The sequence below is a fragment of the Octopus bimaculoides genome, chromosome 23, assembly GCF_046866305.1.
Source record: "Octopus bimaculoides isolate indiv1 chromosome 23, ASM4686630v1, whole genome shotgun sequence".
NCBI classification, from domain to species: domain Eukaryota; kingdom Metazoa; phylum Mollusca; class Cephalopoda; order Octopoda; family Octopodidae; genus Octopus; species Octopus bimaculoides.
In genome coordinates this window covers 2,116,549-2,134,048 of record NC_142950.1, presented here as the reverse complement: position 1 = coordinate 2,134,048, position 17,500 = coordinate 2,116,549, and the positions used below count along the sequence as shown (strand labels likewise).

The following is a 17,500-nucleotide window of genomic DNA, read 5'->3' as shown; positions in this document are numbered from 1 at the left end:
ACACACACACAAGCAACTCTATCCGCTCCCCGATGTATATTGATTTACCAATGATATTATCTTTCTGTGAACTTGCATACACTTATTCAATATTGTGGTATTAAAGTTTTATAACGTTAATCCTCACTCGGTCAGCTATGTGCTATGCTGATTGTCAACACAAAGTTTATGAAAAATGCCGCCATCTTGCTGCTATTCCCAACAATATCTCATACAATGAAATGGTCAAATTCATGGATTCTATGCATCCGTGTATGATTAAAAACATCCATAACATTGATATGGTTTAGCTTTGGAAATGTGTATACGCATGCGCGCAGACAGAGACGTACACACATATATATCATACATGGTGATGTTGTTGTTATGATGATGATCATCAATCATGATAAAATTAATAATAATAATAATAATAATATTAATAAAGATGATGATGATAATAATAATAATAATAATAATAATAATAATAATAATAATAATACCAATAAGAATAATAATAATAATAATAGTAATAGACTATTGATATGATATGGTTTCTCATTCGTGGATTATGTTTTCCTTGAAAATATTTGGAATTGCACACAATATAATAAAGGTAAGAACCAATGTGTGAATGCATGGACCCCTGTACTCATATCGGGTAGGATAAGCTTAGGCATTGTCAACATCAAAGATGGAATTTTCCAAGGAAATAGCTTGTCACCATCGCTTTGTGTATTGAGTATGATAACACTGATTTTGTTTTGGAGAAACACAAAAGCTGGATATGATTTCACGGAAAGAAAAGACCTGGAAATCTATGTGAAAGAGGAAATCTGGCTGACTTCATCGAATCAAAGAGGGCAGTGCTTTAGCAGGGAAATTAGTATGGAAGCTCTACTGCAAAATGTGGTGTGTTGGTTGCAAAAATAGCTAAAATCCAACAAGTGGATAGTATAGCGTTGCCTAGGCAAGCGGTAATGAAGAGAATAAGCAAGGAAGAGTACAAATACCTGGACACATTGAAAGTAGGTAAATTGTTGGAAGCTAAATGAAGATATTTTCTCAGAAATATTACAGAAGGTAGAAATTTATTTTGAAAACTAAAATGAAAAGGAGAAATGAGTTCTGCGCAATACATTCGGGGACAATTGGACTCTTCAGGTATGGAGAAGGCGTGCTGTCGTCTCGAACAGAGGAACTAGGATTCTTGGATAAGAAGAGAAGGAAATTACTCACAATACACAGTGAATTCCACTCGAAGATTAATGTTGTTAGGCTACGCCTTTCGTTAGAGAAAGACGGGAGGAGTCTGATAAGATGTAAATATTGTATTCAGAGAGAAGGGAAAACAGTATTGCTTGATACATACAGAATACTGGTACAATGAAGGCAGGTCTATTATGTACGGAAAACAGGGAATTAGAAAATAAAACTGAATGGGAAAGGGAAACCAACTGGAAGGTTAAGATGGGCAGTCAGTTATGGAGAAAGATTTCTAAGGATATAGACTCAAATAAAATGTGGATATTACAAAAAAGTGACTCGAAACCTGAAGCAGAGGCCACGCTATGTACATCCTAGGAACAAGTATTAAGCCCTAATTATATCATGTGCAAAACTGATTAACCAGTAGATTCTGACAAATACAGAATGTGCGATGAAAGCTAGGAAGTGGCCTAAAGAGAACAGATAAGGTGACATGCCAATGTCGCCAGAATTGACGAATGAGAAATATGTAAAAACTTTTGGATTCGAAAAAGCGAGAAAATATTTTGAGCGGTAACTTGTGGGATTTTATAATCTAACGCAATCGTATGATCAAACAACGGCAAGAAAGGTCAAACCTGCTCGTAGACATCGCTTCTCTTTGTAACAAGAAAATCGTGGGAAAAACGAGGTGAGGCTCAGGCAATATGAAGATCCGAAAAAAAAACTGTTGGTACTTTGGTTATAGTTACTAAAAGAAAATAAAAATCATGTTTTGAAAGACTGGCACCGCTATTCTTCTCGTATCAGCAATAACAACATTTATTACATTTGGTACCGAATCTGTCCATTAGTGAATATTATATAATTACATTCAAAATTATGTTGAAATAATACTCTACAATAAACATTACAACCTCTCTCATTCTATCTCTCTCCATTTATATATATATACTTATATACTTATATATATATATATATATATATATATATATATATATATATATATATATATATACATACACACATATATATATATATATATATATACATACACACATATATTTATATATATTCATACATGTATATGTGCATGCATGTATGTATGAATGAATAAATGGATGCATCTATACATATTTATATATACGTATTTGTGTGAATGAGTCTATGTGAGAGTGCGTATAGGGTCGTGTTTTGCAAATGTTATTATACCAATCACCATAGAGACACACAAGATACATAATTCATTTGTGTATTGTTAATTAATCAAATAATTAATTAGATATAACGAAGAACTCTAACACGACCAGATTGCGTGCTTCCATTGGAAAAATTACACTTGTTGCAACTTACAGCAATATTTGTTTCCAAACAGCGTTCAGATCAATATCTCTGTTTGTCTGTCTATCTATCTATCTATCTATCTATCTATCTATCTATCTATCTATTTATCTATCCGTCCGTCTGCCTGCCTGCCTGCCTGTCCGTATGTCTAACTGCCCGATGGTCAGGCGATCTGTTTGCTGCCAAAACCCGTTAAAAAACAAAGGTGAGCATGCCGTGGTTGATGATGCGCAGACACGCGCTGAGACTGCGACATCTCCGGCTCTACCTAGACAACAGTGAACAGGTGTGGTCGCCGTTTGTGAGGCGCGCTTTCCCGCAGCTCGTCTCCATGATCAAAAAGAGGCGAGGAAGGGCGAATGGCACCGAGGATTGTGAACACTGCAACATTGCGGCTTTATGTTTGGCAACTAAAAGAGATGCAGTATAAAATAATATTTTAAAAATTCAATTTATCATATGAGGCATTGCTGAGAATAGTAACAGACATATCAACGGGACAGATTACTCTTGGAATATGTATATATAATATATGTGGTTGTTATATCCGTGTGAATGTGGTTATCCATCCAGCCTCCCAGTAATCTACCCATCCATCCATTCATACATCTTCATTTCTCTCTGTCTTCTTCTCTCTTTGCATCACCCTCTGTCTCTCACTCTCTCTCTCTCTCTCTCTCTATTTCTATCTATCTATCTATCTATCTATCTATCTATCTATCTACCGACCTATCTATTTCTGTATCTACGTGTCTGTCTGTCTCTCCCTCTTTCTACACACACACACACACACACACACACACACACACACACACACACACACATATATATATATATATATAACATTACAGCAACTATGGTGAATTGCCGCTGGTGGTGGTGGCGGAGGTGATACTGCAGGCGCTGACGACGGTGAAGACGACGACGAGGACGACGACGACGACGATGATGATGCTGCTGATGATGATTATGTTGATATTGATGGAGATGGTGGTGGTAGTGGTGGTGGTGGTGGTGTTGGTAGTAGGATTACTATAATGATGATACTGATGATGAATACAATAAACGGTGATAATGATGTTCAACAGAAGTAAATAAAAATATCGTCAACATTAGAAATATAGAATCGGAAATGAATTACGCACACACACACACACACACAGACACACAGACACACACACACGCACATACACACACACACACAAACACACACACACATACACACAAAAAAATAAAGCAACACATTATCCATAACTAAAAAATATAATAACTGAAATAAAATGAAGAACATTTGCAGCGGAAGCTGATGACAAGTGTGTGTGTGCGAATATCTATGGAATTACCAAAATGTAGATAACAAAGGAAACAATAATAAATAAATAAACGCAGAAGAGAAAGAATACAAAAGAGAAGGCAATCGAATATTGTGTTGAAGCTAATTAGGATTTCGGAGAATAATATAGAAATTATCTTTCCTGCAGCGAGCAGACTAAGATGTCAGCGATATGATATCTTGTGATGACGTTCGGTGATGTTATTATATATATAGATACATGTATAGATAGCTAGGAACATATATACTTGCCTGTGTGCATATATATGTATTTGTATATATATATATATATATATATATATATATATATATATATATATATATATATATATATATATATATGACATACATATATACATACGTGTTTATTCACAAATGTTCATCCTTGTATCTATATACGTACATACCTATTATTACACACAGGCATGGATACAAAATTATATGCAAGATTATATGGGCATGAATATGCATTTGATATATATACATATACATATTTATATATATACACATATATATATATACATATATACATATATATGTATATATATATGTATACACACATATACATATACATATATATATATGTATATATATATATATATATATATATATATATATATATATATATACATATATATGTATGTATACATTTATATATATATATATATATATATATATATATATATATATATATATATATATATATATATATATATATATATATACATATATACATACCTATATATAGGAATACACTTGCACTTGTTGACATGTTTCTACACAGTTAAGCATGCCTCTAACAAAAGGTAACCTTGTGAGATGCAACATACACTCACAACCACGCATGCACACAGAGACGCTCACGCACACGTTCACACACACACATATACACGCGCATAAAACAAAAAATGAATATAAGAAACAATGAGCATTTTGTATCCATTTTTTTTACTTTCGCTTCTTTCTCAGCTTTCTGTGTCTGTTTCATGAGAGAATCTCGGTGCGCTCCTCGTGGCTTCCCATCACATCCAGCTATTATTTGTATTACAATATTTCGTTTTGTTTCGAATTCTAAACCTTATATTCTTTGTTCAAAACTAAATAATCTAGGATAGAATTTCATTTATGGAAGCAATTTATCGCGAAACGAAAATGGAAATAGTTTCTTTAATTTCTAAAAATTAAAATCTGCGCTCTATCTCTTGCATTTTGCAACAATTTGTGTTCAGATTAAATTTAATTTTCATATCATACTACGTACATAGTTATATCTACTCTTGAAAGTTAGTATGATACATTACTGATTGCAGTCCTAGCTACACTTTGCACAAATGGAGCTTATGGTAAAATGGATACATTAATATTGACATCAGCTTAAACTTCATCATCGCAATCAGTAACTACACAATCAGGAATGATATCAGCTACGATTATGAGATGTGATCATAGCTAGCATTTTAGAACAATAAGGGTGATTAGCGGTGTTCTCGTTCTTATCAGGTTACTGGACAAAATGCCATCTTATCGAAACGCACCTCAAAATAAAACTATACATTAGTAAACAGAAGAATTATTTTAGACTGGAATACCTGCTATTCATTATGGAAGCCTAATTGCTATAAAAAAAATATTAGAAAACAAGCCAAAAGAAGGAGCTTCTTTACGTCTCTTCAGTTTTCGAAAAGCGTATTGTAGCAGACAATAAACACACATAAACACACATGCGCGTTCGCCCACGCACACACACACACACACACACACACACACAAATATATATATATATATATATATATATATATATATATATATATACACCTACGTAAACCTATGTGTGAGTGTCCATATATATATATATATGAGTGCTTATATCTATGTGAGTGATGTGTTTGCATATGTGTGTGCTAAAAATCGACACGCATCTACGTCGCTGTACATATCTTAATTAATTAAACCAAATAATTATCACCGAGATTGCGCAATAACTAATTTAGAATTAATTAGTCCTATGGTAAAATTGTGTATGGAAAAAGATAATATTTCGGAAATATATCTTCACAATATTCTGATACAAACAAAATGGATATAAATTTTCTTGACGGGAGATTTTCTGCTGATCTCGCTACAGGCGTTCGATACAATAGAAAGGTACGGATAATGAAATCGAAGCGAACCATTTATATGAGGTTTATAAATTTTGGAGTGTTTTGTTGAAGAAGATTTAAAATCTAATATTGCCCCGGGGCAGTATATGTGAAATTTAAATACGAATATAGCTCGTATGGCAAAACTTCATACATCAAGTAATTTTCATTAAGAACACCATTGACAAATTATGAATTAATCTGAACTACGTTGGTGTATCTAGGAGAAAAAACAAAACACGCTAAAAATTGAGGATATATCGATGTAAAGATGATAGTTATAAACTAAGAGATCTTGTTCAATAACCAATGAATGCCACATCTAATAACCGATCTTGTAAATCATAGACGCGCATGAGCATAAGTTAGCTTCAAGGTCCCTTCTAATGCTTTTAAGTTTGTTCTCTTTCTCTTACTTATTCTACCGTGAAGTAATTTATTTAGCCACTTTTATTCCATTGTTAATTTTCTATGTAAAAAAAAAAAAAATAGAAAACAAACAATGTGATAAAGCAACGCCACAGAACGACACCTTTCGAATCCTGTGGATGGTTCTCAAACGCTTTCTTGATTACAGGTAGCAATCTTTTTGCGATACTAGCACAGATGGAACAGCACATGAAAATGTTATATCAGATAAGTATTTGATATAAAATTCCATTATTACCTTATACCTTTCATTACCGATTTCCCTCGAGGAAACGCTCCCAACCACAGACAGTTATATGAATCGAATTTTAAATAACTGAATCTTCCCGTACTTGTTAAGTTTGTCACCAAATCATGTTAATTATAAATAACTCTGGTTTATTTACGTTACGGCAAAACCTCATGTTATCGGAACCTAAAGAGTAAATCACAAATTCCGAGGAAACTTGTTTCCGTAACATCTTTAACAATTAGTTCAATTCTTGAAAGTAGTGAAAATCTTTACGTCTCAATAAATTAACATTCTCAAATATTCCTTTCCATTAAAAGCATAAGACCTGATTTTTTTGGTTTTGTGTGTGTTTATGTGGGGGGGGGGGGACTAGTCGATTACATCGACCCCAGTGTTTCATTGGTACTTCATTTATCGACCACTAGAAGATGAAAGACAAATTCGACCTCAGCGGAGTTTGAGCTCAAAGGTAGCGGCAGGCGAAATACCGCTAAATATTTCACCCGGCGTTCTAACCATTCTGACAGTAAAAACGAAAGAAAGAAACAATTATCTGCGTAAGAGTGATTATTCCAAAATTTATGTACAATGTTTTATTTCTTTCGATCTTAAGTGGTAGTTAAACAATTGGGCATACAATCCTGAGGTAGTGAGTTCGATTCCTGGCTCGAGCTGTATATTGTGTTGCTGAGCAAGACACTTTATTTCACGTTGCTCCTGTTCGCTCAGCTGTACAAATAAGATACCATGTCATTGGTGACTGGTGCCAAGCTGTATCGGTCTTTGCCTTTATCTTGGATAACTCAGTGGCGAGGAGAGATGAGCCTGGGATGCACGGGTAACTGCTGGATGTGTGCCTCGGAGGGAATCTTTCTGGGTGCAATCCCATGGTCATTCATGTCCGAAGTGAGTATTTATCCACTTTATACTTCCTTCTGTTTTGTCTTGAAGATTATTCTTATCCATTTTCGAAGTATCAAGACGTATCTTTACGCACCATTCACTTCAACTTTCAATCATAAAGTAAAATTATTTACGTTGTTATATTTTGAATTATATGGAAATGTGTTAAACTCGATGCGTTGTCCTTTCAATGCTCTCTCTCTCTCCCTCTCTCTCTCTCTCTCTCTCTCTCTCTCTCTCTCTCTCTCTCTCTCTCCCTTAGCTAACAGACTAGCTAAATTCATAAACAAGTGTAACGTACCAGGTTAGTCTCAACTTGGTGAAGGAACTGAAAGTAAGACAAAATCAAACCACTTATTTTCGATATCCTTCAAGTAATTCTCAATTCTGAAATGACATACTTCTTCCAAAATCCCTAACCATTTTTTTTCCTTCTTCATTCTTAAATCTTTCAATATCTCTACTATCACGACATTTTATTGCTACATTTCGTTTGCTATTAACGACTGGAAATAAATATCCGCTGATTAAAAATTTTTTTTTTGACGAATGATCAGTGAAAAACCGATGTTCGTCGTGTGAGAAATCCTTGATTTCTCTGTTCCTTTGTCAATGATGTTCCCAATACGATGAAGCCCGTATATTAGTTCCGTTTCTTTCTTTTTTTTTTTCACAGATTCTAATGTGTTGACGATATGTTATTAGACCGAGTTTCTTTTGGGAAGTCAACTCGTGAGAAATACAATCGAATGTATAAATTCGAAATTCCTTGATTGTGTATGAATGCTAAACCCTGCGATTAGTAAGCCTAACGATCATAAATAATGCATAAGCGAGTTTGATAGCGTTGGAAATGAACCGGATCACACTCATAGAAGTTTAAAATCTTCATTCAATGAAGAACAAAGCTGTTGAGATTAATGTGTTGATTTCGGATTGGCGGGGAGGGGACTTGCAAATCCTCTGACAATGTTTAATTAAACTGTCCAAAAGATAATCGATCTCTACAAAAAATTTGGCCTACCGGTTGGTTAAAATATCGGCTTCAGTTTTAAGTGATCGGAAAGGAGTAGCCAAAGAAAAAGGCAGTGTTCCATGTTCAGGAATAGGACCAAAAAAGTTTAACACTCGAAGATAGGATTTGAAATCGTATAATCATGCATGAGTGTCTGACTTAGAATTTTTGTTTCCGAATCATTCTTTAACACACTGAATGTTTTGCGTCACTTGTATTGCGAATATGCCACACCAAATATAACTTGCTTTACGTTACAGAGGTAGTTTCATTATTGTTTTAATTCATTGACCACAATGACTATATGAATTCTTTGGAGCTTGCTGGATTTTCTAAAAGCAGAATGTCTTTCAGTTTTTTTTTTTTTTGGTCTTTATACTTGATCGCAAATTGGTGTTGAAGAGTTCCTACCGATACCATAAACTAGTATCGGATCTCACGTTTTCGCACTTTACAATTCCTACATAAAAACTAATTTTCTGTCTGTTTTCCATCGATAAATATAAGCCATTTCACAAACTGTTACCGTTATGCACTTTACTATAGGAAATGAAATCTTTAATAGACTTCGACAAATGAACGGATAAATAATAAATGCTAATTGACTGTAATAATATTATGACCGATACGTCATCAATTCGTATGTGTTCTGATTAATGATTAATGCCGCAAGACAGGCATTACAGCTACGAGAAATATGTGTGGCTCTTACGTGTGTTGAATTCAACTTATAATGAAATTAGTGGTTTGGTCTGTATGGACTGAAAGTTTTTTGTACTGTAATGACATTTTGGATTTTGGAGACCAGTCAGGAGGCGTCTGAAATTTTGAATACTTGCCAAATTTGTGCCACGGGCGAGGATTGCCTAGTCTGAACTCAACATGGACGGTAAAAACGCTAGAAATAGTAGATAAATGTGCCTTGAATCACCGTCTACCGTTTTAATTGTCCGCATTGAAGAATTTAGTCCCTGATACACGAAATAATAAAAGTCCGATCAAGCGAGGTGAATAATAAAACCAGAGGAAACCTGGTGCAGCAAAAATAGGCGACTGAGACTTCTAAAAATAGCAAAATACCATCGATATTATAACGTGCCACTAAATTACTATGGAAGTATGCGTCCGTCAATGTAGTCGTAGATTTAGCAAAAGATGGGGTGGTCATGGCTGCAGCTCCCTTGAACATGGGTTTCTTCAATGAAAACGGGGATGTTAGAAAGTAGTAGTATTAGCAACGCCAGCATAATATCCTTTGTAATATTGACACAATACCTGAAATTTGGAGAGAGGTGGTTAGTCGATTACATCGACACCAGTTGCGAATTAGGGCAACTAATTAACTAACTTTGCCGAGTGATTGTCGTACCACAAAAGCAAAACCCAAAATAAGATTTTGAAAAACTGGGCAATTATGATTTGGTTAAAGTTACAAATCTGTCGATCTATCTCTTAAATCACCATCTTAACCTCTGTATAAACCTACCTTTTAAGTGATGTGAGACATCGCAAAAAGAGTGTGTGATGGTGAGGATAATAAGAAAAGAAAATTAGAACATTAACACATTCACATTACTTACAGACATTCTGCATAGGAAATATCAACCACAAGAAAACGAAAACACTACGAAAATAATAGGAAGAATTCCATAAAGGCAGGTGGCGTCTGCATTTTAATAGTGAAATAATTCACGTATTTTCTGTTAGTATGTAGAATATTATTTCTATGAGATATTTCAATTACATTTTATAAAAAAAAAAAACATTATACATACATACATACATATGTATGTATATATATATATATATATATATATATATATATATATATATATATATATATATATATATATATACGTGCGTGTGTGTGTCTTACTCTGTCTCCGACTTTTTTCTTTCTCGCACAACACACACACACACACACACACACACACACACACACACATACATATAAATATATATATATATATATATATATATATATATAAATATATGTATATATATATATATATATATATATATATATATGATAGGCTTCTTTCATATACGTCTATGGTAGAAGACATTTGCTCAAGGTGCTACGCAGTGAGGGGGAACCCACACGGCCTCTCCTGCGCCTATATATATATATATATATATATATATATATATATATATATATATATAAATGAATATATAAATGGACGTATATATATATATACATATATATATGTGTGCGTGTGTGTTTATATATACGTGTATAAGTGTGGATGTGTACATGTCTACATTTATCTACTTTCTTATATGTATGCACTTCTCTGTATTACTCTATCTTTGACAATTCTCTTTAAGCACAGAAGCACGCACACACATATATTCTCTCTCTCTCCCTCCCTCTCTCCTTCCCTCTCTCTCTCTCTCTCTCTCTCTCTCTCTCTTTATACATAAGAGTGTGTTTCAATGCACGTTTTTATTTCTACTGGGTTTTTTTTTTGGTTTTATACGACTTAATCTGAAGAACCTTTCTCTGTGGAAGGCAGAAGATGATGAGGTCACTGTGTTAAACCACGCAGCGTATTAATCCACCTCGAAAGGAAAAGAAAATCGATTATCTCCAATATCCCTCAGTACAGTTTCCTTGTATTCAATTTCACTGATAAACCTTCGGACAACCCGAGGCTATATTAAAAGACACTTTGTACAAGCTGTTACACAGCGGCTTCGTAGCTGGAAATATAGTTGCATTAAGAGAATGTCTTAAAATCACAGATTCATGGACTTGAAGAAAAATTATTTTAATGTCGAATGAAATTCTGCTATTTTCTGGTACGTTTGGCAGTGATATGTATTTTCTTGAGCGAACTAAACTTACCAAATAGTGACCAAATGTGACTCTTATGGTTGTAGATTGTTAGTAATTAATTAAGCTATAAAGTGTTTATTAACAGTAGATCTTTTAGAGCTTAATGAGATTCATGTAATTAGTAATATACTCACCCGCATTGCGACATATATGCGATTCATTTCATGTGCAGCGACTTCTTTCATCTTTTTTTCCCCTTATAATAGTAATATTTCACACAGTTTACGGCGGTGAGCTGGCAGAATCGTTAGCGCATTGGACAAAATGCTTTGCAGTATTCGGCCATCTGAGTTCAAATTCCGCGGAGGTCGATTTTACTTTTTATCGTTTCGGAGTCGATAAAATACAAGCCGGTAGGCTCTAAGAATGAAGAAAAATATATTAAATAAATCATTAAATAACGGCTTTAGGATTACCTATTTCTATAAATTTTAACTGAAATAGGAAAGTTAATGTTTGAACTACAGCTGAAAAGAAATACAAACGCAAAAATGAAAAGGAGACAAAGACAGTCAAAAGAACACGATTGTTACTTGTATAACACATTATCTATTCATATCCTGTAAAGGGAAGAAACACTAAGAAATATAAAGTGGATGTTACTAGCAATATATTTAAGTCTTAAATAGAAAACGAATGTAAATTTTTAGACACGTGTAAACACATGAAGTCACGTACAAAATACATATGGACAGACACAAACACACACATGTATTTATATTTATATATGTACGTATTTATGTATACAATATTTAAATGTAGATATATATATAGCACATTTAGTGTGATATATATATAGAGAGATAAACAGATAGATAGGTATATTGAGGGATATTGTTACAATAACTGATCTCTCATTGGCCATATCTTTGCGCAGGAATTGAAAGAATGCATGACAAATAATGTACGCACAAGCATTGACTCAACATCGCATACACAAATGTATCTATGAACATACACACACATCCTATATATATATATATATATATATATATATATATATATATATATATATATATATATATATATATATATATATATATATGTGTGTGTGTGTGTGTGTGTGTGTGTGTGTGTGTGTGTGTGTGTGTAAATATATATATATATATGTATGCATACGTTCATATATATATATGCATATATATGTATATATATTGAAAGAATTGGTGTGTATGTGTTTACATCCATGTATATAAAGACAATATAATATATATGTTAAAGACAGCAAACAATCTAATACTCTAGGGATATATTTTCTCCAGAATCATTGCTTGGTTCGTCTCTTTTCTCTTTTCTTTTTTTCTTTTTTGCATCTTTAAACGTTTATTATAGTTTAGAGAGACGAGACACACAGACACGCTGAAAAAATACAATGATTATTATCAATTAATATTTAGGATGTTTTTTGTCAGTTTCTGTAACAAAGAATGAAAAAAAAAGACAAAAAAGAAGAAAAAAACAAGTGGTTGACCCTTATACAATACCTCACAATAAGCCAACAGAAGTGATATAAATGAAAGTTTAAACAGAAACCAAAAAAATAATAGTCCACTAAGTAAACTTTTAACAATAACAATACCATTAACCACACCCATAGCCATAACAACAGGAATATTCTATCGGCAATATGAAGGAAACAAAAGGTAGTTCCCGACCTACCCTCTTATTCATTCGTTACGAAAGAGGATAACAATGAGAAACCGTACAGACAATCGTAAGTGATCTGTTATTTGTACTGATCAGAGAGTGACCGGGATTGAAGGAAGAAAAAATAGAATGTAATTGTACTAGTGGTAATAGGAATAACAGTAGCAGCAGCAGCAGCAGCAGCAGTAGTAGTAGTGGTAGTAGTAGTATTAGTAATGTTAACAATATAAATTATAATAAACGTAACAGAAACGTTAATGAAAATAATGACAAAAGCAATAAAAAAATCAACAACAATAAAAAAAAATTAATAACAATATTAATACTAATAATAATATTGTAACAAAAATGATCAAAAGACAAACAATCAACTTTAATATATTAGCATTGTCTGGATAATGCGGGAGGATAAAGAAATAGTTATGATGAAATATAAGAATAATGGAAGTATATAAAACACGATAGAAATAGATAAATAAATTATTATATCTATATGCCAATCTACACATATACATACATACATACATACATATATACATACATACATACATACATACATATATACATCATACACACGCGCATATGTATGAAAATTATAAATAAGAGGCATCTAAGAGACACCACCATGCTTGAAATAGTAAGCAAAACCTGACTCTAAAACTACATAGTGTATATAAAAAACAAGGCGCCAGTTGATTTGGTCGCTATTTAAAGTAACGATCTTTATATATATATATATATATATATATAGTGAATCCAAAAGAATCTTGCCAGAAGAAAGATAAAGGAAAAGAATATGACCATCAATAGGCGAAGGAGTGGCTGTGATAGATACAGGCGTGGCTGTGTGGTAAGTATCTTGTTAACAAACCACATGGTCATGGGTTCAGTCACACTGCGTTGCAGCATGGGCTCGGCCAGTGCCTTGTGAGTGGATTTCGTTGACGGAAACTGAAAAATACCCGTCGTATATATATATATATATATACGTATATATATATATATATATATATATATATATATATATATATATATATATATATGTATATATTTATGTGTCATTGTGTCTGTGATCCCCCACCATCGCTTGACAACCGATGTTGTCTTTACACACCCGTAATCTAGCGGTTCAGCACAAGACCCCGATAAAATAAGCACTAGGCTTACAAAGAATAAGTCCTGGTGTCGATTTGTTCAACTAAAGGCGATGCTCCAGCATGGCCGCATTGAAATGGCAAACAAAGAAAAGAATAAAAGATAGAATCCCGAAATATAACGATATCTGTAACAACACGCGATTTCACAGCAGGTATCATTCAAAATAAATATGTATGTATATTTACATTTATCTGTCTGAAAGAGAGGGGAAAGACAAGGAGAGAGAGGGGGGAGAAAGAAAGAAAGAAAGAGAGAGAGAGAGAGAGAGAGAGAGAGAGAGAAAGAGAGAGAGAGAAAGAGAGAGAGAGAAATAGAGAGAGAGATTGTGTATGTGAAAGAGAATGAATGAAAATTATAAAGATATACGACTAAGACATTGAAAGAATGGTGAATGTGTGTCCTTATTTTTTCGGTTTCTATGCAAACACTCAACATATTGTTTTTGTTACCATGAATGCAGCGGCCCTATGGATTATACAACTAATTAATTGAGAGCTGTTGCATTATCATACTACCAAAGCATCATAAATAATCCAGACGATCATCTAACTCCGAGAACCTAGAATTCTTAATGACAGCAAAATCGATATTAAAGACAATCACAAATCGTGTTTCATTTACTAGATTGATACACCGTGTATATTGCTACATCACGTAGGTACAAAATACTGTATATAATTACATAGACACCAATATTTAACTGGTACTTTCAGTTGGTCGGTTTATGATAAATGTGAAGAAGATCAATTAATGTAGGGATTGGAATAAGAATGTAACATAATACTCGTTGGCCTTTTGAATAAAGATTTAGCCATGATTCCAGCCGCACACAATTACACCTAACTATTTTAAATCTTTAGAATACTCACTGGGTTAATGTTGTCCTAAATATTTTGAAATGCTGTGCTGATCAGAACCAGGTTGCCTTTTACTGGCCGATGTTTAGAATAGGCCATAGATTTTGTTGCCCGCGAAAAGAAACTCTGTGCTCGACACAATTACTTCATGGTGTTTAATATATGAAACCCAGAGGGAACGAAAATGAGTCTGACCATGAATAGTTTTTAAAAGATAACAAAGCACAAAAGAGATCGTTGTTGAAATACACTTGCTTACAGGTCTAATACATAAGATTCAACCTTGAGGTAAAATAAAACCCTAGCCCACAACCATAACAAGAATCGTCCAGTGTGACCACAAAGGCGAAGCACTAAGTTGTGTCCGTTAGAGGAAGGACCTTGATTTCCTCCAAATAATACATGACCGCTTTAAATAAGGAAAGGAGAGATTACAAAATATAAACTTATAAAATCTGCTTCGAGTCTAAAAGCCCTTGAATCAGGAATTTTTTCGAATGGTTGACGCGTTTAGGCATAGAATTGAAGTCTTTTTATAACTGGATTTTGTTCCGTGGTTCATTTGTCAACTGCCTCTGGGATTCATTATGAACAGAGGATACAGAAGTGACTAAAAAGAAAATATCTTGCTCAACCATGTTGTGCATCATCCGGTTTGAGATTCAAATCCATTCCCTAACTTTCACAAGCTCAATACCATAACCATGTGTTTACTCGTCTTCGCATATAACTCTTTGCATCGATAACAAGATGGAATAGCCATGGTTGGAAACTATTTTGATTAGATGTGTGTTTCAGCGTAGCTCACCTTAAGATTAACAAGATCAACAGGTAAAGCAAGAAAAGAGAGAAACCAAAACAAAACAAAACAAAACAAAACAAAACGAAAATACAATAAAACTAATAACAAAATAAATAACAATAAAATACGACTCATTCTACCCAATAATATCATATAATGATAGAAAGGATTAGAATAATAAATATAACTGGATTTAAGGACAGTGATATGAAGTGTAATCCCGAGGATTAAATAAAGATTACAAGTTTGGAGGATTATATATAAAGTGTGGATCGCAATGCAAATAAAACCAAAATGTGTGTATAAAACATGGCAGCTATTTTGAGCCGGAGACTCTTCAGCGCCATTTGTTGTTTACTTTCACACGCAAAACATTTACTTTATATTTTTAATCTAGGATTAAATATGAAAGTAAATTTAATTTCAAAATTTATTAAATCTTACCGAGGTTTTAATTAAATCATACCAACACTCACTAACACCGGCACATTCTCTCCCACCTGCTTTCTCTCTCTTTCTCTCTCTCTCTCTCTCTCATTCTATATTTATCTATCTATATAAATATGTATATGTAGTATATATATATATATATATATATATATATATATATATATATATATATATATATATATATATAGATATACATATATATATATATATGTATCTATGAAACTACTTCTCTTTCTCACCCTCTCTCTCTCTCTCTCTCTCTCTCTCTCTCTCTCTATCTATGTATCTCTCTCTCTATATCTATGTATCTCTCTCTGCATACATGTGTGAGTGTATGCACGTATATGTCAATGTGTATATATATGTTTATATATATATGTGTATGCATATATACGTGTATGTATATATATATATATATATATATATATATATATATATATATATACATACATAAATAGACATATGCTTATACACATATATCCTAACATAAAGATGTATACTTATGTACATATACTTATCTAAAGATACACACACACATGCATATATATATATATATATATATATATATATATATATATATATATATATATATATATACATATATATATATATATATATATATATATACATGGATAAATATATTTAGGCAAACTCACATACACGCACACAGAAGCACACACACAGACATATACATAATTGCTACGATTATTGGTGTTGCTACTGTTATTTTCACATTTAAAAAACATCCTGTGGGTTGCAATAATATTTATCGAATTACAATAATTATTTTGCACACTTCTTAATAAATGAAATCAAATCAAAATACACCAAGCGAAAAACAAAAAAAAAGTAAAGAAACACAGAGCAACTTGTTTAATGACGACATAATGTCGTATTTCTCTGAGAAGATTTCTCACAACTACCGTGTATTACAAAAATTCAGAACGAAGGCAACATTTTGAAAATGCATTGTTTACTCCATTAAAGAATATAAGAATTAACTATCAATGTAGAATTTGTGGAGACACAATGGACCAGTTAGGACAGTAGACTCGTAGGCATAGGATCGCAGTTTCGATTTCCAGCCTGGGTGTTTATTGAGCCAAAACACCTAAAGCTCCTCGAGGGTCTAGCAGGGGGGTTTTGGCGAACTATGCTG

The 17,500-nt window shown here is 33.1% G+C and overlaps 1 protein-coding gene across 2 annotated transcripts in view; it reads right to left on the bottom strand.

Moving 5' to 3' along the window:
• LOC128250621 (uncharacterized) overlaps positions 1 to 17,500 on the bottom strand; it is a 391,225-nt gene that overhangs the window by 291,820 nt on the left and 81,905 nt on the right. For both annotated transcript variants that reach the window (XM_089340039.1, XM_089340036.1), the window contains exon 2: positions 11,562 to 11,787. In XM_089340039.1, the coding sequence (XP_089196165.1) occupies positions 11,562 to 11,575 (14 nt within the window). In that variant the 5' untranslated portion in view covers positions 11,576 to 11,787. The remainder of the gene's footprint in view (positions 1 to 11,561; positions 11,788 to 17,500) is intronic.